The 23,930-nt window shown below is 35.5% G+C and overlaps 1 protein-coding gene across 1 annotated transcript in view; it reads right to left on the reverse strand.

Moving 5' to 3' along the window:
• The window catches only part of LOC126811791 (rhomboid-related protein 3), a 34,721-nt gene extending 15,679 nt beyond the window's left edge, over nucleotides 1-19,042 (reverse strand). Inside the window, exons 1-3 of the mRNA XM_050537703.2 lie at nucleotides 18,881-19,042; nucleotides 3,164-3,187; nucleotides 1,983-2,147 (exon numbers count right to left, since the gene is read on the reverse strand). Of these exons, the coding sequence (XP_050393660.1) occupies nucleotides 1,983-2,147; nucleotides 3,164-3,187; nucleotides 18,881-18,964 (273 nt within the window). The 5' untranslated portion in view covers nucleotides 18,965-19,042. The remainder of the gene's footprint in view (nucleotides 1-1,982; nucleotides 2,148-3,163; nucleotides 3,188-18,880) is intronic.
• Nucleotides 19,043-23,930: the final 4,888 nt, after the last annotated feature.

Consider the following 23,930-nt stretch of genomic DNA (forward strand, 5'->3'; position numbering starts at 1 on the left):
ATTCAAATTTTCCACAAAAATTTAAAAAAAATAAATACTGATGAATTTGTAATAATTTTGTTTGTGACGTAAAAAAAACCCATTTAATATTTTTTTTTCTTCAAAAATTTTTTACTTAATTACACATACAGTTATTTTCTCTTAATTCTAAATTTACAATAAGTTTTTCAGGATTGCACAACCTACCAATTTTCATAGAAAATATCCAGGATCACTGGGATATAATAAATCCATTTGAAAATAACCTGTTGATATCATTGTTTTATCTTCCACACTGATTAGCCAAATGAGAAAATTAAAACTTTCGCAAAATATTTATACTAGTTGAGCAAATAATTTTTTTTGCTGGTGAACTAATTCAAAGGCAACCAATCAGATGTTAGATTTCGGAAGGAAAAAATGCCTATACAATCGAAAACGTCTTTTAAGCAAAGTAAACAGTTGATCAACTAATTTATCTCCCATTTATAAATATTATTAAATATTTATAGATTATTCTATGATTATTTGTTGCAATATTTTAATTGAATTATGTTTCGCACATGTTGAATGGCCGTTGAAATTTCCACATATGACACTTGTTTTATTGTCATAGCTTTTAACTTGTCATTTGCCAGAGCACTCATTAAAATTTTATTTCACATCTTTATACTGGTGATTTCGAGGATGAGATGGAATTAAGCTAACCAAAAGAACTGTATCTATTATTTATATTTTCTATTTAAACATCATACAATGCCTTGTAGAACATTATATACAGAATGTAATATGGTTTATCAGTTATTGGACTTCCAAGCTGGTTACTATTATGATAAGAACAATTTATTGAGAAAAGTTTTTTTTCACATATTTTTATTATTCATTGTTAAAATTATAAACCATAAACACAATGGGTTTCTTTAGAAAATAGTGTTTGCCATTGAAATGACAGAAAGCTAACAAGTCATTATAACTTTAATTGTGTCTCTAAACATTAAGTAAAATTCTTGTACCCTTAGCTGCATTATACAAATGGTGTGCCAATACGGCTGTGGGTCCACACAATGGAGATTATTATCCATCTTACACATTAAAAACAGATGTGAAGCTGGCTATTCTTATCTAATTTTTCCCTTCAATAATTTTCATGAGATATTGTTTGTAAATATCTATATCTTATCTATTTCTTAAGACCAATATTTCCAAATAATCGTCATATAATCTTTAATGATATATGTTTTATGTCTTTCATGCTAACATGAATAGCTATTAAGTTCTTTTGTCTGTTTCAAAATAAGAGATGAGTATTAAAAAAATCAGTCATGCGTACGCTTTTAATAATTTCCAGTTTGTTCAGTTTTTGTTCTTTTAGAAGTGATGTGATGTGATGCGAACCCTAAATGTCTTTACAGAAGCATGTGGTATTCACAATTTAACTTCCTCAATGATTTTGAATAACTTAATGATATATTAATATGGATACTCTTAAAGGAAACTTTAGTAAAAAAAAAACCCGATAAAGTAAGATGATGTATGGAGGAAATTTCTTGATAATCATCTTTTAAACTTGTCCATCTGCTGGCACACTCTTCATTGAAAGCAGATGGGTATTAGATACAAAAATTCATATCCTTCAAATCAATTAATTTTGATATTTTGATGGGCTTAAAAGCCATGTTATATATGTTTTATTTCAAAAATGTACTTAGGCACAAGTGTCTTTACAAGTCTTAAGAAACCAGAGTACCCAGAGAAATCTCATGAGATTGAGGAAAGCAGGTTATTGAATCTGAAGACAGGTCTTTTAAGCTATCTCATGGCCACACAACACCCCGGCAATGAGCTGGGCCAGTATGCAAGGGAATAAATGAACAAATATAATCTAGGTCCCAAATTGACTTTCTTGTATTAATTGGATGTTAAACCAGATTAAGTATAATAAACAATTGAATTCTAATTATATTATATTATATGCCCTTCAGGAGATTTTCCAATTAACCTACAATGTTGATGAATTCTTGATAAGTAACAGTTGGCTTGGTCGACTCTCCGATTTTAACCTCCAGTATATCTAACGTATGACGATCCATGTCTGCACGGAGTCTTGGATGACACAACAGACGCTGAAAATCTTCTACATTTATTTCACCTCTTCCTTTGTAATCATACTGAAAAAATAAAATACATTTCTCCATTAAAAAATATCAGTATATATTAGAGAATGTATCTTTAAGGTAATTCAAACTGAAATCCATGAATTTTCTGGTAGTATCTTAATAATTTCGCAATTCTCTGTGTTGTGCATAAACAACACCTGATAACCCACAAAATTTGGAAGTGAGAAAATGACATTTCAATAGCTAATATAATCTCATATTTATTTATAAAAATACCCACTTTTAACTGTGAAAATAGAATTATGAAATGTACAATATCATAGACAGAATATGGCACTGACTGTCATTCATTATTGACCATGATATAGGTTATAAGATTTATGTACAGATCAACAGAATTGTATATGCCAGAAAGCCTTAGGACAGCCTGAATCAAATACATAATCTTAATTTAGAAACAATTAATTAGATCTACCTTCTATATACCTCTGATTGTTCCAATATTTATTGTATAATAACAAAATTAACTCAAAATACAGAGTAATATTGAAAGAGCTCCACAAAATGTACAAGTCACATCACATTATAAAACTGGAAATGAGCAAAACTGTTCTTTGTTGTATGAGGAGGGATGTTGGTGAAGAGACCATGGTAGCAGGTGAACATGAACAATAAGATGAAATTAGAGTTATCAATGGTTGGTTGGTCACTGGCGACTCACCGGTGTCCATTTAATCCAACTGACCATTGTTTACACATACATATATTGACATTGGCTATTGACATTTTGCACTATAAAGCAACCCCTCATCAAATGGTACAAGTGTCATCTCTGTTACCAAAAATCAAGTACTTATACCATAATGCTAATGCTATAATATTTCAAATTTTGAAAAAAAAGCAGCCTTCATATTCTGTAATTTATAAACAATTAATTCTAACTAGCAAAGAAAATCTTCCATATCTAAGATTGGCATGAAACTTATTCTAGGGTTCATGAAAGTGGTGACTGTAAAATTTTGAGGACAATATTCCAATCCGCAATGAAATTCTTATAATGGACGTACCTGATCAAACAATGGTTTCCATCTCTGAAATAGAAAAAATATATACCATGTTTATATTAAATATTTCAAATCATTCAAAAATTTATGAATCAAATCCAATATCAAAAAGATTTAGTACCATTTAAAAATTTACAATCAACAAATATATTACCAAAACTTGTTGATCGTGCTGAGATATATCGCTTGATAAACCACTGTTGATTTATCCATAGTCCTAATGTGGCAGGGGATACAAATTGCCTGTCACCATATAAAAAAAATCCAAATTAAAGACTACATGATGGATGAAAAGTTGTCATTATGCTGCAGCTTCCTTTAGAATTTACTTTGCTGTAACAGACCAGAAATTGAATATGTCTATGAAATTCATTTTCTTAAACTCTGAAGGTTTTATGTCAGGCTATTCATCATAGTGGCATTTCTTCTTGTGTTTTCTTTTTTGTGGTCAAACACCAACATATCTGTCAAATCTGCATCAAATTTTGCATACAATCTAATTGGAACATGTAGCTGTAAAGTAATATCTAAAGCAATCCACATTTACTTGGGTACCTTCTGTTACAAGTTTCCTTCTTTAAATTGTAATGTGTATTTCTTTTTTTATTAACATGGCCATATTGTCACCATTACACAGTCTCAACATCCCAACCATCAGGAATAATAGCTATGTGCCTGACAAAAGGAGAAATTAACAAAGAAGGGTGGAACCTTAAGAACTTGGCACATTTTTGTAACAGTGACCAATTAGCTTCAAAGCTATGACATAAAATAGGTGTCACATACAAAATGCAGCTTTCACTGAACCGATTTAGATCATTAATAATTTAAAACCTGATTTTAGTGTTCATTGTGTCCTTTTAATGCAGGTATCAGACTAGTCCAGTCCCATCCAGATTTTCCGGCGTGGTTCCCCCTTGTCAGTGACAAGCACAGCTGTCTAGTTGTTCGGATGGGACGAAAAATCGAGGTCCTGTGAACACATAGGCATGCACGTAAAAGATCCATTGACAGTTGGAATAGGATATAAGAGTAGGCCGTAGTTTCCTGTCCAGGCACACTGTATGGCGTATGCCCATCTTCATTACCCCAGTTTGGAGCAGAACAGTAGGATGTTAAACCCCATTTCATTTCATTTCTAGTCAAGTCCCCCATACAACATTCTTACATTATTACCTCGGGGCTCAGAGGTCCAAAGTTTAACAACAAGCCAACAGTGAGGCTGATATCCACCGCCAAAATCCCAAAATAAATAGATGACACATATTAAATAATCAGACATTTATTTTTTTAAAAGTATCAAGCAATCAAACTGATTTTCAACCTCACTAAGTTTCATAACTTTCTATCAGATAGAATCAAAGTTATCTTTGTCCCAAAGTATCCACCAATGAAATTGATCAGCTCTGTTTAGCTTTAGCTTGAAATGTTAATCATTAAACTCAGTCAAGACATTCACCTAATGAACATCTACATCAAGTTTAAACATTCTACCTCAATTAAAAGCAGAGTTGGTAGGTTCCAAAGTCTTGACCAATCAAATTGCTCATCGCTCCTTAGCCTTAGCAGAAAATTCTAATCATCGAACTTAGTCAAGGTAATGAATGATATGATGAATCTATACTCAGAGTTTCATCACTCTCACTTAATTATAACCAAAGCTATCGTGCTCCAAAGCATCAATCAAATTGCTTATCTCTGCTTAGCGTAAGCAGACAATGTTTATCACCGAACTCCATCATGGCATTCACTTAATGCAAGCCTAGACCAAGTTTGAACATTCTACCTAATTTAGAAGGAGAGTTATTGTGTTCCAAAGTCCCGAACAATCAAATTGCTTAATGCTCTGTTTACCCTGAGCAGAAAATGCTCATTATCGAACTTAGTCATGGTATTGATGTGATAAAACTATACACCAAGTTTCGTCACTCTCACTTAATTAGAACTAAAGGTACCCTTTTCCAAAACATCAACCAGTCAAATTGCTTATCTATGCTTACCCTAAGCAGATAATTCTCATCTTCGCACTCCATCATGGCATTTACTTAATAAGCATCTACACCAAGTGTGAACATTCTAGCTCAATAAGAATGAGAGTTATTGTGTTGCAAAGTCTCGACCAATCAAATTGCTTATCGCTCTGCTTACCCTGAGCAGAAAATGCTCATTATTGAACTTAGTCAAGGTATTGATGTAATGAAACTATACACCAAATTTCATCACTCTCACTTATTTAGAGCTAAAGTTATCATGTCCCAAAGCATCAAACAATCAAATTGCTTCTCTCTGCTTCCCCTAAGCAGAAAATGCTCATCTTCGAACTCCATCAAGGCATTGATCTAATAAACATCTATACCAAGTTTGAAGATTTTAGCTCAATTAGAAGGAGAGTTATTGTGTCCCAAAAAGTGTGACAGGCAGACGGACGGACAGACAGACGGACAAACCCATTTTAATAGTCCCCTGCTTTCTTCGAAAGGTGGGGGACAATAAAATCTGTATGTGTAGTTAACCAATCTTAGTTATAGCGCCACTTTGACTCGGTGAGTATGATTCTGGATCACTATACATGAGAAGTCCCCACTTGTTGGCCGAAAAAGTACCTCAGGAAGGTATGGCAAAGAATGGTGTCTAACAGTATAATCAATGGGATAGGACAAAAATCGAAGTCCTGTGACTGTATACCATTGACAGCATGTTAAAGTTCCCCTGACAGTATGAACTTGGAATAAGAGTAAGCTGTAGCACTGATAGTAGGACTCTGGATCACTTACCAGGAGGTTCCTGGTTTCATCCCTGTGATGGCTGAGAAATTTCCTGGAGATTTCCAGCCTGGTTTCCCCTTATACGTGTGGCAGGATGAAAAGTATGGCATGGATATAATAAAAAAAATTGAGTCCCAGTGTACACTATTGACAGCAAGTTAAAGTTCCCCCGACAGTTGGAACTCGAAATAACAGTAGGCCATAGCACCAATGTCTATTCAAAAATTCCCTCATACCACTACACGGGATACAAGTCTGACGTAATAATGGAGACTAAAATTACAGGAAGAAGAAGAAAAATTATAGAAACAAGAAACACACCAAATGAAAATGAATATATGACTCTACTATATTTAACAGAAGCTTCATAGGAATATATTTTCTACTGTCTGAACTGTAAATAAACAAAACTAACAGGTCTCTCTGGTAAATCAGATATTAATGATGTGTGTAATGAAAGGAAGCAAAGGCAATTAGCAGTGTATTCATAAATCATTCCACTGAGCTGTTGGTACCGAGATTTATATGCACTAGACACCATTTTATCATTTCATGGAACTTCTTTTTCAAACAAGAAAACAAACAATCTAAACGAAGACCCTAGGCATCTTTATGGAGCATGAGTGATGTTTTAATTCAATTCATTTTTCAATCCAAATACGTAGTAAAAATTCAATAAATATATCAATGCACCAGAAATTTCTAGTTATGATGCAGACAGAGTTCACTGGGTAAATGTTGGCCAGCTATTGTAATTCTTTCATTCTTCACACATAGATATCGAATAATAAACTTGAAGTGTACTTCAACAATATAGCCGAGGTTAAAGCGGTAAAGGGTTATAGAGGTATTATGGACCAGTAGAAATCAATGTCTATTACATGATACATGTGTTTATCAACAGTATCAATATCTCTATTTAATAGGGTTTGTTCGATTATATATTGCTAATAAAAAAAGAATTTTCAATAATTTATGACTGGTTATAGATCACTTTATATTGAATATTACATATAGATTAATACACATTACATGTTAAGAGAGAAAGTGTAGTTTTTACTAGAACAAGCGGTTGCCATGCAAGATACACCCACATTTTACAAAAGATGGACAGAGAACAAGCTGAAAAAAATAAGTGATTTTTCATATGTTTTAAGTTTCATCAAAATCGGATAAAAAATTTGACCTCTAGAGTGTCCACAAGCTAAAAACATAATTCATGAAGTTACGGTCCGATACATACCAAGATAGAAAGGAACAGAGATCTTTGTGATAACCTATATTTCAAGTTTTGTCCAAATTGGATAAAAATTGTGACCTGTAGAGTGTCCACAAACAAAATTTCAATGGACATCCATCCGGGCGTACGTAAGGGGTGACGGAATGAAAGCGACATTGTGTCTCCCTTCTTTTACGGAGGAAGCTAAACATCCTGCTTTAAGCAATTGTGGAAATTAAAGGAAGTAATTAAATTCTATTATTATATGGAAGGCACCAAAAAAGCTGAAGTTTACCTGGACATTTACACACAAATACAACAGATAACCTGTCACATAGATTCAAATAGTCAAACATCTTGCACTTTCAATTATTTTAGCATAATGGTGGCACACCTTTGCATACAAACTAATTTGCTGATGTATTTTATCTAAATTCTAAAATATACTCTTCAAAAAAAGTAGAGGATATTCAGAAACAATACAAAACTGCGGAAATGCACTGCTGTTTTTATTAGAGGTAACCAGTGTATGTTAATAACAGGCCAATTGCTTACACATGAACATAAACAGTTCATATGGGCGGCTTATCTGACGGTCCCATTTCACTCGCAAAGAGATACACTGTCAAAAGTGAAAATGGACATTTTTGATTTTTGTCTTAATAATGAGTAATTGCTCCACCAATCCTCAGATATTCAGCAATTTGTCGTGGCATGCTCCTAATCAACCGTCCAATCACGATTTGGGGCAATCTGACCCACTCCTCTTTCAGTGCCATGGCCAATTCTTGCAGTGTTGTCGGTCAATATTGACGTCGACGTCGACGAACACGTCTCCCGATCAAATTAATCCTAACACACTAAAGCAAAGATACGCTAAACAGTAAATCTTATGCAAGAACTGATAGGAAAGCAACCATGGATAGGAAAAACCAGCACGCGCCAGTTTTCATCAACCCTTCCTTGAAGTGTCAAATTTGACAATGAACCCCTCCCACGTGTATGACGCTATTGCATGTCGCATGTGCAGCTCAGTGGTTCTGATGGGGCGATAAGTTCTTCATCTGTGAACATACTCTCAAAGCATGTCAAGTGTCCATGACTATTTATCATATCACAACCTGCATAGGTATTTGCATTTCAATATCCCCTACTTTTTTTGAAGAGTATATATAACTAATTGTATGTTATCCAATTTTAACAAACTAAACTATTGTGTCCCTTTCAATCTGGAATGGAAGATATAAATGATAAAATGTAGTTTTTGGATATAACTGTTCTGTTACATGAATTCTTCTAATATATTGGACATCATCCCATCTTGGACAGCAACCAATTTGTGTGATCATATAATTAGAGGTTTTGCCACCTTCTTCCCCCAGGGAAATTTGATCTATTTCACCATCTTCATTACCAGCTTATAAAGTTCTTGTCAGAACACCAGAAACAACCTTAGTACAATATATTTCTCGTACAAATTTTTTAATGGTCAGTGATTACAATTTTTTTATTCAATTCTTCACAAAAATTTGTAAGCTATTCATTTGATTTCATGTTCAGTAATTATGAAGATGACAACCTGGTAACTCCTTCTAGAACTAAAGTCATTAAACCTGTACAACCCTATATATTTAACATGATGACAAGAGAAATCTAATTTTATAAACTAAACTATCGGGGTGGGCTGAATGGTCTAACACATTTGCTTTATATCATAAGGTCTGACATTGGGTCAAGTGGCGTGGTTTCAATCCCAATCTTGGATGTGAAAGGAGTAGGGCTGCCTGCCTCACATTCTGGGTTTTCAAGGGGTACTCTGGTTTGCTCCCACTGCTAAAGAACCATAGGCTATGCACAAGAGAAATGTGGAAATAAAAATGTACCATATGCCAGTCCCAAAATGACCTAGTTTGTGTTAAGTGGACGTTTAAATGAAATTTCTCTCTCTTTCTGTCTTCGTTCAAAAGTTTACATACGTAGATGACACTAATGTTTAGATTTAACCAAATGTGTGTTCCTGTGGCAACACTCAGGACTAGATTAACCATTAAGCAAAAGAAGCATGTGCGTAGGGCATCATGGGAAGGGGCCACCACAGAATTTCTGTTTTGTTAGATGATGAATTAAAGGGACAATAACACTCTTGCTGGCTTGAAAGCTCCAGAAAATAAATAATATCTCTATCTAAGTACTAGATGTTTAAGTGTACTACCTGTTGTGTAAATTATCCATCACATCCTATTTTACTTGTCCAGAGGGTTCGAAAATATTTTTAAATCGAAGTTTCATTTGAAAAGGTATACATTAGACGTTTCAACCCATTATGTTGAATTTTTCAAAATTTTTAAATAAGGTGTGTTAAGATGAAATTTGTTTCATCAATTAATTGAAATATTCTAAAATAGTACAATTTGTTGACCAGAATGAAGATTGGGACATATTATTCAGTTACAACAAGAGTGGTATTGAGCCTTTAAAAATATTTAATTTAAAAATTAATTAATAACTTTTAATTAGTTTTTCATTGTTTTTTGTCTTTTCTTACTGTTACCTTCTTTGTGACGGATTGTTCATGGTTTATTATTGTTTGCATTTTGAATTGTATACTATATGGTGGGGGCACCAAAATCATCTAATTGCTTAGGGCCTCTATTGGTCTTAATCTGGCACTGGCAACACTTGTGGATCAAGTGATCTAAATTGAAAAGGAAAGAAATATGTTATTGTGAAGACAACAAGCTTAATATTAAAATGATATGAGTAATCCCCCTTAACGTGACTAAACAATCAATTAGTGGGACTTAGTTTTACGCATAAAAGTGATTAAATTGGTTTTAAGTAACAATAATACCAGTTTCTGTGGGGTTTAATAACCTCCTGATGATTTTACTGTCTGACAAGATTCCCCAGGGAACCATCAAAACTACTTTGTGTAACGGAACACAAATGAAAATCAATACTAAGTTCCGTTAATTATTTTCATAAAAACCTGATTTACTTGGCTAATTCCCTCACTAGTCAAATCAGTTTATATAATTCATGAGTTTTAAGCAAAAGACTGACATCTCAGTTTCTAAAAACAGTTAAACCACGCAATTGTAAAAAACAGAACTCGGGCAAATTTTCAAGACTAATATAAGATTTAAGTTGCAAAGCAAAGAATAGAAAAAAATTATTTTCATTTATATCACCCATTTTTTTAATAAGAAAGTTTCATAGAGAGTTAATTGATGTTAATGCAGTAGAAAGATTGATCATTGGGTCAAATCACTGTGAAAGATTTATCAATCAACATTGGAACATTTCAACAAGTAACTGCAAACAAAAGGGAATTACCATCATTACTGAGTTTAATTTCAGTTCTTATCAATTATTCAATTTCTATGGCCAGAAAGCAATCACTATTTTATCCTGGTATTTACTACCCAGTACTTATAAAATATGATTACGGCTAATACACAATTTTGGAGCAGTCGTTAAGAATAAGAGACCAGTTGCTACATATGTATATATAAATAAAGAACTCTCACTATAGAACCCTGATTATAAATCAAATTGTTAGCATTACGAATGTATGTCTGCACCGGTGCTCGAAAAATTGTGGTCGTCTGGCAATAAAATGGACACAAATGGAAACTTCGTAACCTTATTACTTGTAATGGCAATGAAATTGACTGCTCAATGACCAGAACTATTGTTGATTGTCCAGAATGGTACTCAATCCATTTGCTAATTGCACAGGCATACGTTTCATTTCTCTGATATTCCTAAAACTTCTTCCTACTCTAATCCTATAAATTTCACCGACAGACACACCATTCATGCCAAATTCTTATAATTGTCATGTGTGGGCTATCCAGCAATGATGATCAAGGAACATGAGTTCCAATTCAGGTATAGCGTTTTTCAAATTCACATACTTGCTTGAAAGAACAATTGCAAGATCAACAAGCAAATTTACTGAAATGGGATGTAAATTTGTGTTACATGTGGGTAGGACATAAGACCCTTTTGCAGTTCAGAAAAGTAGGATGTTAAACCCCATTTCATTTCATTTCCATTTGCAGTTAGATTTTAAAGTCTCTGATCATCATTTTGGGGATTTTTTAATCCTAAATTTCCATTCCTCTGCAAAGTTTCTAAACGGTATACCGTTTCCTCCCATAGATAAAGACTCCTAAGCACGAGCGAATGATTGAAATAAAAATGAACTATGTGTTAGTCCCAAAAGACTTAGGCTGTGTCGAGTGGACATTAAACTTCATTTCTCTATCACTGATGATAACTTGGTTTTGTTTTCTTAATAAAATGTTTAATAATAAATTTGAGTATATTTCAGTGTAGAATAAGCCATGAATAATTAGATGTTGTTCAAAGAATGTAAATGATTTTATCAGTGTCTTTAAAGAAATTGAGCAGAAATGACAACGATTTAACAAATTTCTGCATCTAGATCTGCACATAGAACGAAAAACTACTACCAGGTATATGTTAGTCTAAATAACAGAAGTACTGTGTTGACTTTCAACCTCATTCCTTTCAATTTATACATTCTATTCAGATCTGTCCTCATCATAATGGCAGATAACATAAATTCGCCAAACAAGAGAAATGAACATAACCAACAATTTTGCATCTTACATTCCCATCCCAAATATCTATAAAACAGGGCAGGATAATAAATATTCAAAAACTATAAAATCCAAATATAAAAATGTGTAAACGTAGGAACAATACAATTACCTGACATAATAAATTAATATCTGTTAATTCTGATATAGTTTCCATTATTTAATCTCAACACTGATATCCACTTGCACTGTAATTAAAGCAGTCACATGAACAACACACTCCTGCAAATTTTATCCAAGTTTTCTTTGATGCTGATATCCGAGAAAAAAAAATAACAATCTAACAGAAACAATTACACTTGAATGTAAAAACGATTTGATCAATTTAAAATCAATTAAACTCCTTTGACTTTACAAGGCATGCAACTGATTCTATATCAGGAATATGGCTTCTCTCTAAGATTAAATGTTTTTCTAGCCGGTGTCAGATATTTTTCGCCTCCAGCATCAAATACACTTAACCAGATTATGACAGTCCGACACGACTGCGTTTTTCAAATATATCTCCTTTAAAATCTTTTTAGAGAAACCGATTTCATTCAAGTGCTGTTTTTGATCATACCCTAAAGTGCCAGACTTAACGTGTCATTATAGCCATGAGTGAACAGGGAGAGAGAAAAAAAAAACCTCCAAGACTAAAACTCCATTGTCAGGTCTATCTGAAGCCTTTTCTTTAACTTGTGTGGTGTACACCATCAATCTCACTTAATAAGATTTGCAATAAACTTTCCACACCGAGTCTATGCTTTTCCAATCCACTGCTATCTCCTGGGTATATCAAAATAATACAATACTTTTTTCCCAATTTCCAATCCCGCGCTTTATTTTTATTCGTAAGAAAATGGAAAACAGATATTTATGAGACAGAAAACCAATCTCCAATTATTACTTTGTCTTTTATCGTCACATTACCCGTATTTCACTAGCAATATTTTTTTTTGCTGAATCAGAATTATTACACTGACGTTATATCCCAAGCACCGCACTATGAAGATTATCTATTGATAAATATTAATCGTGAAAATGAATAAAATATGTAATGCATAACATCAATAAACACTTAAGAAAAAGAGATTAAATCTCCATGTCGTAAGCTATTATTGATACATGAGGTAATTCTCCATTATCACATTAACCGCGACTTACTCAACGTGTTAGATGTCAATCGCTATAGTACCAATACTAGCTTATAGTCTGACCTATGTATCCACTTCTTCTAGCTATCCAATCGTTTCTCTCACTTCTGCTACAGACTTCTGCCAAATTCTTTCTAGCCAATGTCAATGGTCAGTAATAAAAAGGTGGAAATCAGAGTCGCGATAGCAGTAACTTTACCCTAAAGACTTTTTTATTCTATCCAACTTGTCTCCATTTCTCTTGGTAATGGGAAATCAATTCTCTTTTATTTCCAAGAAGCAGACAAAACATCAACCCCTAGAACCAAATGGCCGATCACACTTAAAACTTCTCTGTCAGGCTATCAAAAAGAATTACCTGACCAAATAATGTCTTTAATAAAACAGTTTATTTGCTTAAGGCAAATGGTAAGTCTCATTAACTCAATTAAACACAGCTTCACTTAAAATGCTGGTGGAATTTTTTGCTTTCAACACTTTGGTAAATTAACCAATATTCAGTATCTAATTTAATTCAGTAACATCAAAGATGCCTGTTTGTGAACCAGTTGGATGTATACATAAATAAGGTTATTGCATACATTAATGATTGAGATAACATGACATCGACCATACTCTTAGTGGATCAATAATAGCCAATAGCTATATAACTTAACAAGTTCAAATAAGTTCAGTAATTCCTTAGGAAATGGAAAACTCGGACACAGCAAAAGAGGAAGGGTAAATTCTTGGGATTTTGTCGTAAGAAAGTTGAAATGAGATGAACATAGATCGATCGTCAATAGTCAGAAATATAATTATGGTAGATTGATACATGTATCAGCAATCAGATGGCTTATTATTAGCTTGCTAAATGGAGAAAGTACAAGCTAATGATAGTGCATATGTGAAATATCTTCAGTATCATCGACTTCCACAATTAAATAATATCTCAGACAGGTTGTGATATACAATGTCAGAAGTCACAAGGCAGTAACTAATTGATAACATTCAAAATCTTTACAAAGTTTTTCAGTTAATGCTGGAAAGGTTTGGCTACCAGTATTAAATGAATATGAGAGAGAGACAGAGAAATGGGGTATAATGTCCACTCAACATAAACTAGGTCATTTTGGGACTTACATGTCATACAATTTTATTTCAATAATTCTTTAGGGGGGTCTTTAGCAGTAAGAGAAAACCGGAGGACCCAACTCCATGACACGTACAAGTGGGGAATGAAAACCATGGCACGTACCTAACTGAATAACATACCTTAAGATCTAACCATCCCCCCCCCCAACTATGACGGGCGGATGCGGTCACAATGGGCTATTTATATGACTTACTAATTCCATCTATATGACTTTCTAATTCCATTTATAAAGCTTTATAATTAATTACTTACTTAGGCACGTGCGAACGCTGAAACCCCTCGAAGCGTGTGACTGAATTGAATATTATTTTCATAGCTTGATAAATGATTTATAAAGTCTTGTAAATAATATGGTAGCTATATAAATCTATTTTCTAAGTCTTATAAATGAATTATCTAACGAACTAAATATTCGGGAAAGTTCGTACATCTGCCCGGAAATTCCCGAGGATGCTTCGGCCAGCCAATCACAGGTCGTCTTACTGAATGGCAAACCCCTCCCACTCCCGTCCGCGGTTTTCGAGTTGTGTGCGTCGGTGTCATAGGGCCTACATCATTTTATTCGTACATTTTTTCCTTTAATGGAATTCGGACGCACTAATCTTCCTGCAGAAGATGACCATGGTCAGAATGAGGGTATGTTGTCTTCAAGGGCTTGGTCCCACGCGTGCCGCATGGCACGTTCAGAAAACTTCCCTCATAGCCCACGCGTGCCGCACGGCACGTTGTACACCCTCTCATACGAAACCTTCATTTTGAAAAGAACTACCCCGGTCGGTGGGTGGAGGGGGAGCGGTGACCTTAGCAAAGTAAATTGACGCTAGGATAACTAAAACATGCATAAAACTTATTCTCGTCATTTTATGTTTACAATAGCCGCCATGAAAGGTAAAACACCGCTATATGTAACGAGGGATTTGATTGGCCAATTGGCCGACTCAACGAAGGAGTACGGAGATTGCCGATTATTTTCTAAGTTATATAAATGGATTTATAAGACTTGATAAATAATTACGTAGTTTCATAATTATTTATCAAACTATGAAAATAATATTCAATTCAGTCACCCATTTCGATGGGTTTCAGCGTCCACACGTGCCTAAGTAAGTAATTAATTATAAAGCTTTATAAATGGAATTATAAAGCTTTATAAATGGAATTAGTAAGTCATATAAATGGAATTAGTAAGTCATATAAATGGCCCATTGTGACCGCATCTGCCCGTCATACCCAACTAAATAAATATGAAGTTCAAATTAAATGTGTTGAAGGTAGCTGGTACCATAACATTAACATTATTGTTATATAGTACCATAATTATTGTTAGAACTATTCAAAAAAAGTAGGGGATATTTGATTTTTAAGTGTTATTAAAGTCACCTAATGAAACTGACGAAGAAACAAATGACAAAATGAAATGAAGTTCACATTCATCGATTTATTCCAAATGATCGTTAGACTAAGTAAGGCACAGACTGACCATTATAAAGGTTAAATTAAAACCGGGGTCAAACAGCAAAGTTACCACAGCATCTGAACCAAGTCAGTAACGGGTAAATCCTCCTCTGTTTGCCAAACAAGCATTGATCCGACGTGGCATACTCCTAATGAGACGTCTAAGGTCATTTTGGTCCAGATTGTCCCATTCCTGTTGCAACGCAGCAGCAAGTTCTTGGACATTGGCAGGACGTTGTTGACGTTGACGTAACCTCTGTCCAAGCATGTCCCAGACATGCTCGATGGGGGAGAGGTCGGGACTCAGAGCTGGCCAAGGTAATGTGGTGATGTTCTGTTGTTGGAGGTAACCTGTAACGATCCTGGCCCTGTGACATCTTGCGTTGTCATCCTGGAAGATGAAACGGCGGCCATGACGTCATGCGAACGGCACAACATGGACTGCCAAGATGTTGTCCCGGTAGTACTGGCCTGTAACACGCCCTGCAACAACATGTAAAGCCGTTCTTCCAGCAACAGTGATGCCTCCCCACACCATAACAGAACCACCCCCAAATCGATCATGTCTGATGACGTTAACGTCTTGGAAGCGCTCGTTTCGACGACGCCACACCCTCCTACGTCTGTCCAAAAAATCAACAGTGAACCTTGACTCATCTGAAAACATCACATTGCTCCAGCGACGATTATCCCAGTGTTGACGATCCCTACACCAACGACGTCTTGCCTGAATGTGATGATCTCTCAAACAAGGGATCACGCGAGGACGTCGGGCGCGAAGGTGACCCCTATGCAGTTGATTCCGAATCGTCTGGCCACTCACTCTCACACCAGTGTCTGTTTGAAGACGAGCGCTGATCTGATTTGCTGTGATGACACGATTTCTCAAGGCCAAGGTACGGATAAATCGATCCTGGGCTTGAGTTGTCGCCCTTGGTCGACCTGAGCGTGGTCTGTCCTGTACAGATTGTGTATCACGGTATCTGGACCATAGCCTGCTTATGACAGACTGAGAAACATTCATCGTCCGCGCCACAACCGCCTGTGTTGTGCCGATCTGTAGCATGCCAAGGGCACGTAACCTTTCATTTTGGGTAAGCCGACACATATCAAAATTTGTTTTCTGGTCACTAAAACAATTAAACTGATGTTTCCACCCTGGAATTCAATGCCACAATGACTGTAACATTCAAAGTCAGAGTCGTGCAAATCTTGGGTTGGACCCCCATGATGATCCCAAGCATCACCTGCATTCCATGCGGTAGCTATCGGTGCGTTTGGGCGTCACATGTAACTGGAAATGTTTCTTCTGTTAGGTTCTATAGTGACTTTTTTCGTAGTCATTTGCATATTTTAGTATTATGCCCCCAAAATCAAATATCCCCTACTTTTTTTGAATAGTATATAATTATTTACAGTATTGGAGAGAGGGAGAGAGAGAAATGTGGTTTAACGTCCACTCGACACAAACTAGGTCATTTCGGGACTAACATATGGTTTAATTTTATTTCAATAATTCGCTTGCGCATAGGGATCTTTAGCAGTGGGAGGAAACCAGGAGGACCCGGAGAAAACCCACGAGGTTGGATTACAGTATTGGATGTTCAGTAACTGTATGATCAATGTGTGTACATGTTTAGGGTATCAGACAATTAGTAACTGTATCATCTTTAATCTTTATAGAGTAGAGTACTGGGTGTTCAGGAAGTGTACCTTAGAGTACTGGGTGTTCAGTAACTGCAACAATATTAATGTTAATGGTATGGATATTCAGCAACATTTTGTAATAGGTGTTTCTTTAGGCAAGAAAATAAATATAATTAATTCTATATACTATGACCCATTTAGAGGGGCGCTGCATTCCTTGAAAACCACTATATAGGTCATTATGTGTATGAACGACTTGTAATAAAACTTGAAACATTTCAGAAATGGATTGACAGTCCTGTCTGAAATATTGCATATAACCTAACTATAACATGGTTTACCTTATACGCAGTAGATCACAAGGTTATGTGGCGTGGTTACAACTCCCCGCTTGTTCAGTACTGTAATAACATCATTCGTGTTCTGGTAATAGTAGTTCAGTAACTGTAACAACATCATTGGTGTTCTGGTTACACTCCCTTTTTGTTTAGGGGAGTTGGGTGGCCGAATGGTTAACATGTGTGCGTTGGATCACAAGTTCTGTTATTGAATCAAGTGGTGTGGTTTCAATTCCCTGCTTGTACGTGACAAGGAGTAAGGTTGCCTGTCCAACCTCGTGGTTTTTCTCAGTTTGTGTCGAGTGGACATTAAACCTCATTTCTCTCTCTCTCTGTCTCTCTCTCCTTTTTGTTTATGCACAAATGATTTTCATAAGAAAACTTCTAAAACTTCTTCTACACATCAAAGATGCAATTTTAAATCAAAAAACAGTATATAAGTTTTGTAATTTTAATATCATGCTTCCTGGCATCCATGTCATATATGAAACTTTCTTATGTTCTAGTTTTAATGACTGCATTCAAATGTAAAATTTTCTGATTAAATATTGATTAATCTTATCTTATATCAGGATGCAAATCCATGAATTTGATTAAAAAACCAGTACAATATTTTCAATTACTTTAATTATAAACATTAAATTTTTCTAATTAAATGCAAGAATTGTTTTGGGGGCAAACAAGTGGTTGGAATTATACGTAAGGAGAGGTGTGCTTGTTCTTGACGGGGGGTATCTGCCAAGTGAATGGCATCAGATTGTGAGGAAAATAATGAACAGACAACAATCAGTCTGGGTATAGCAGCAACCAAATTCTTTATCATGTAGAATTGTGGAATTGAATTCAACCCATGACTGCACAGATGACAGAGCACTAATCTGTATTACAATGCTTTTGATCATACAGGACATCAGATCTATCCAAAGATAGACAGTACACTGAGAAAGAATACATTAAATATGTTACAAAATACCAAATGCTAATACACAATTCAAAACATCAAAGGTCAAAGGAAAGAACACATGATAATGAATAAAACTGGTCTTTAAACAACTTTGAACACAAGAAAAGTCAATGTGATTTGTGAAGATATGTATAATGGATACAAACAAGATATAAATTTATACATGAATAACTACATGTACAAAACACAGACAAGGGGCCTATCTGATCTCCTACATGCCAACCAGCAGCAAAGTTATCCAGGCTAAATCTAAAATCACTGTTTCAACAATTAAGGGGTCTACAAGAAAAGTTAGATGGGTTGAAGGACGTAGGTGTCAACAATATACATCCATATAAACATGGGGGTATAACATAATCTAATCATAACCACATTTCCAGAGATTAAAATTTGTTTCAGCCATAAAACTAATAACATAAATGATACTTACATCAACTAATATGTTGGACTGTGTTACAATCATTTCTGACTCTGTCCGTGGAATGCTGTATGGAAAAGCAGCCATTATCCCCATTCTCCCATTTTAAGGCAAAGTTTAATTCCTGAGTATTATAGCACCAATAACAAATAAAAATGTCAAAAAATCCTCACATCAAATATAATGTTTTTTCTCTCCCTGAAATGAAATACAAAGATAATGTTTTCATTATTAAATGAATGCATTTTTCCTGTAAATTGTTTAGACTTGTGACATAGTATAACTTTCTGGGAATGTAGCTCGTTGACGTCTGTTCTCTAAGTATTGGAAATGAATACATATACTTGGAATGGATCTTCAATAGGGGGGTTGAATGGCCGAGTGGTTAGCGTGTGTGCGTATTATAATAAGGTCTGTCATTGAGTCAACTGGTGTGGTTTTGATTCCCTGGTTGTACGTGACAAGGAGTAAGGTCGCCTATCCAACCTCCCGGGTTTTCTCTGGGTTCTCTGGTTTCCTTGCACTGCTGTGCTAAAGACCCACTAGGCAACGCCGGATTAACCATGGTGGGGGCCCTGGTGCCTGGAACATGTGGGGGGCCCCTGATACCGACCGCAGATCGCGAGCGCCAAAGTTACTTCAAAAATTTTAGGTCGGAAACATGATTTCCTGGCATTTCAGGCACTTGTGTGGAGCCATTTGGAAGTACCTACCCCAGAAAAAAATAAAATTCTGCCACAAAATTAGCGCATTCTGGCCTTATTTCAGTGGACCAATCAATGCGAGTGCTATGGAGTGATGGCATTTCTAGAGGAGGGGGCTGGACACAACTGAGATTTTTGTGGGGGGCCCTCTAATGTGGGGGGCCCTGGGGCCTGTGCCCCATGTTTATTTTGTCTTAAATATTGGATATCATAAGCCCATCTTTTTCTGGTAAGATCACAACATCAATGTTGATTTAATTTGACAAATAAATCGTGTTTTCAATGTTGAAGATTTTGGATGAGACTTAGCTACTTTAAATTGACTGACAGATTTATTGCTGTCCACCTATAATGACTAACCAAGCATTAATGAATGTTAACCCGTTAAGTGCGTAGGTCATTATATAACGTCCTGGACAACTGCCACTCACTGTGTGTAGGGTGTAATATAATGCCTTGGAGGTATTTTCTCCAACCTATTCTTAGAATATAGTTCGTCACTTGGGAATCCCTTGGGAATTCCCCCACGATCGCAGCATGTGTAGGACGTTATATTACGTCCTGGACAACTGCCACTCACTGTGTGTAGGGAGTAATATAATGCCTTGGCGGTATTTTCCCCAACCTATTCTTAGAACATAGTACATAGTTCTTCGTCACTTTGTCAGATTAATTACACAATAGGTGGTAGTTAATGTTTTAAAAACGTCACACTTAACGGGTTAAAATATAGATTTGAAATTAAAAACAGAATTAAACAAGCCAACAGTGAGGCTGATGTCCCCCGCAGAAATCCCAGCAATCTGGGACTACACACCAAGTTTCATCACTCTATCAGATAGAATCAAGATTATCTTGTCCCAAAGCATCGACCAATGAAATTGATTAGCTCTACTTAGCTTTAGCTTGAAATGTTAATCATTGAAATCAGTCAAGACATTCACCTAATGAACATCTACATTAGGTTTAAAGTTTAAACATTCTACCTCAATTAAAAGCAGAGTTTTTATGTTCCAAAGTCTTGACCAATCAAATTGCTTATCGCTCCTTAGCCCAGGCAGAAAATTCGTACAATCGAACTTAGTCAAGGTAATGATATAATGAATCTATATTCAGAGTTTCACCGCTCTCACTTTATTAAAACCAAAGTTATCGTGCCCCTAAAGCATAAACCAATCAGATTGCTTATCTCTGCCTACTGTAAGCAGAGAATGTTTATAATCGAACTCCATCAAGGCATTGACCCAATAAAACACCTACACCAAGTTTGAACATTCTAGCTCAATTAGGAGAGTTATTGTGTTCCAAAAATCTTGGCCAATCAAATTGCTTATCGCTCTGCTTACCCTGGGCAGAAAATGCTCATTATCGAACTTAGTCAAGGTATTGATGTAATGAAACTATACACCAAGTTTCATCACTCTCACTTAATAAGAACTAAAGTTATTGTGTCCCAAAGCATCAACCAATCAAATTGCTTATCTCCGCTTACCCTAAGCGAAAAATGCTCATCTTCGAACTCCATCAAGGTATTGACCTAATAAACACCTACACCAAGTTTGAACATTCTAGCTCAATTAGAAAGTTATTGTGTCCCAAAAAGTGTGACGGACAGACAGACAGACAGATGGACGGACGAAAGGCGGGGGACAATTACTGTGACCTGCTGGAGATTTTAGATGTGTATTGAAAGTAATGTGAGCTGCTAGAGATCAAGATTAACGGCTTATTGTGACCTGTAGTACTCTACTCTAACATGATAGCTGAATGTTATCAGTCAGTGATTAGTATTATTGTTACCATTATCACATTAAATTATTTTACTTTTAGGAGGGTTGTTGAGGTTAACAAATACCAGATATAACTGACTTATGCAATCAATCTGTACTGTTCTAGTACAAACATTTTGGGTGCAGAAAAAAACTTATGCATTTGTCAATCTCATAAGAAAAAAGCCCCAAAAAACAAGATATAATAATCAACACATACACCAAGTTTGAACATTCTAGCCCAATTAGGAAGAGAGTTATCGTGTCCCAAAGCATCAACCAATCAAATTGCTTATCTCTGCTTACCCTAAGCGGAAAATGCTCATCTTCGAACTCCATCAAGGCATTGACCTAATAAACACATACACCAAGTTTGAACATTCTAGCTCAATTAGGAAGAGAGTTATTGTGTCCCAAAAAGTGTGACGGACAGACAGACGGACAGACAGACAGACGGACGAACCCATTTTAATAGTCCCCTGCTTTCTTCGAAAGGCGGGGGACAAAAATAATATAGGACATAGACTTTGATCAGTGTAGTCTCCATATCAGAAAATTAAAATTAAAAACAGTTAGACCTATTGCTTTCAGTTTAATAAAACCATTAGACAAAATTCGAAGTCCTAAAAAACACGGTATAGGCAAAATAGTGTAATAAGGCAAAATAGTGTAATCAGCATATGGACTGTTCACCGTGTACAAAATACACGACAAACAGTGGTAACAGGTGTCCGGAAGAGTAAGCTTACCCTGCCTGGCGCCACACCTGCCATAGCTGAATCCAAACTATTAGGCGAAATCTCGGTAAAATAGCGTGATTGACCAATGAACTATCGGTATGTTAACGATGTAGTAGACAGACATTATCAGGGAGATAGTATACGCGTCAATTAAATATATCTAGAATAATAGCCGAGAGAGACATGTTATATTTACCAATCAAGTCAATATGACGGCCATGAAACTTTTTAAAGGTTTTAATAAGTTTAGTTCGCAAGTATCCCTGTAGTTGAAGCTTAGATGACAAATGCCTCGATCTACTTAAAAAATCAGAATAAAATGAACAAGCTCTCGCGTAACGAATTAGTTGAGACACAAACACTCCATAAGCTGGTGATATTGGAATGTTACTACTAATAAATGGAAAGTTAACAATTGGAAAGTCAAAGTCATCACGTTTATCATACAATTTAACACTAAGTTTATGGCAATTGTCAAAATCGAGACGCAAATCCAAGTAGGAAGCGTAATTGTCACCGTCAGTAGTGTTTTTAATTTCGGGTTCATCAGGATATATGAATTCTACATAATCACTAAATTTTGGATTATTCAGTGATAGAACATCATCGATATATCGATAAGTGAAATTAAAATGCTTGACTAATCGTTTATTTGATTTTACAAGTGCCTATATGTAATCGGCTTCGTAGGAATAGAGAAACAAATCAGCAAGCAAAGGTGCACAGTTGGTGCCCATGGGGATACCTACAACTTGCTGATAAATTTCCCCTCCAAATTCAACAAAGTTATTATCAATTAAAAAATCCAACATCTGAATTATCTTGTTGGCGGTGAATTTATTTTGGGAATCACTATGGTTCTTGACAAAATATTACTATGACACGCAGTGATTTGTTTTCTTAATCATCACTATTGCTTAATTTGATCTTGTATTGTCTATTGGATTTTGTTTTGGACTGTCGATTAGGACCAACATTTCATGTTATTGTAGTTTGAATTTTTGGTATTTAAAAGCCTTGGAAGCAAGAGTCATAAGGTGTTTAGTTTATACATTGAAATTGATGTCTGTCGTACAGTCTTTCAGTCCACAATTTCTTGTGATCACTTTACAGTTCTGAGTTCTTTAAGAATCTTTTTCAAAATTTGCATCGATTATTCAAGGTTCTCTCTCTCAACAGATGTTTCCCTTTCAAGCTTTCAAGTCTAGTCACGCCTCAGGCCCGCAGCTAGTGGGGGTGGGAAGCTGAACCGCGCCTTTTCCATTGGACGCATTCTGAAGCCAACGACCAATGTGCCAATATCAGTAGGGCTGCCCCCCTTGCCCACCAGGTAGCTACGGGTCTGCGACTACAACTAAATGATACCAAGATTACACCTTCGACTTTTTAAGCAATCAACAGCCTAAATTTATTCAGTCTTACCAAATAGCATGACAATCCAAAAATCATTAAAATTAAGCAATCCTAACGTACATGTATGTTATGCCAATCTAACATCACATTTTTTTCCACTGAGATAATGTTGCCATTTTCAATTTCTTGTATTCATCTGTCAAGATCTGACTGATTATTCATTTCTAACCATGAACATCAAGGCCAAGATACAATATAACCTAACTTTTTTGTTCTATTTGCCTAAATCATTTAAATTTCAGCCCTTTTTCTGTTAAGTTAAAATAGGTAAAATGCTTATTGGTTGTTGGTCACATTGGATCTTTCAAAATTACATTAAGTCGAATTGGTGCCCCTGCAGCAGAAAGCATGGACATCCCCCTTGAGAAATGTTGCCTTATAGAATCAAATGATGTTGACACGAAAAGGTTAAATGCAAACACAACAGTCATTGATT

This window comes from Patella vulgata, chromosome 2, assembly GCF_932274485.2.
Source record: "Patella vulgata chromosome 2, xgPatVulg1.2, whole genome shotgun sequence".
Taxonomy (NCBI): Eukaryota; Metazoa; Mollusca; class Gastropoda; family Patellidae; genus Patella; species Patella vulgata.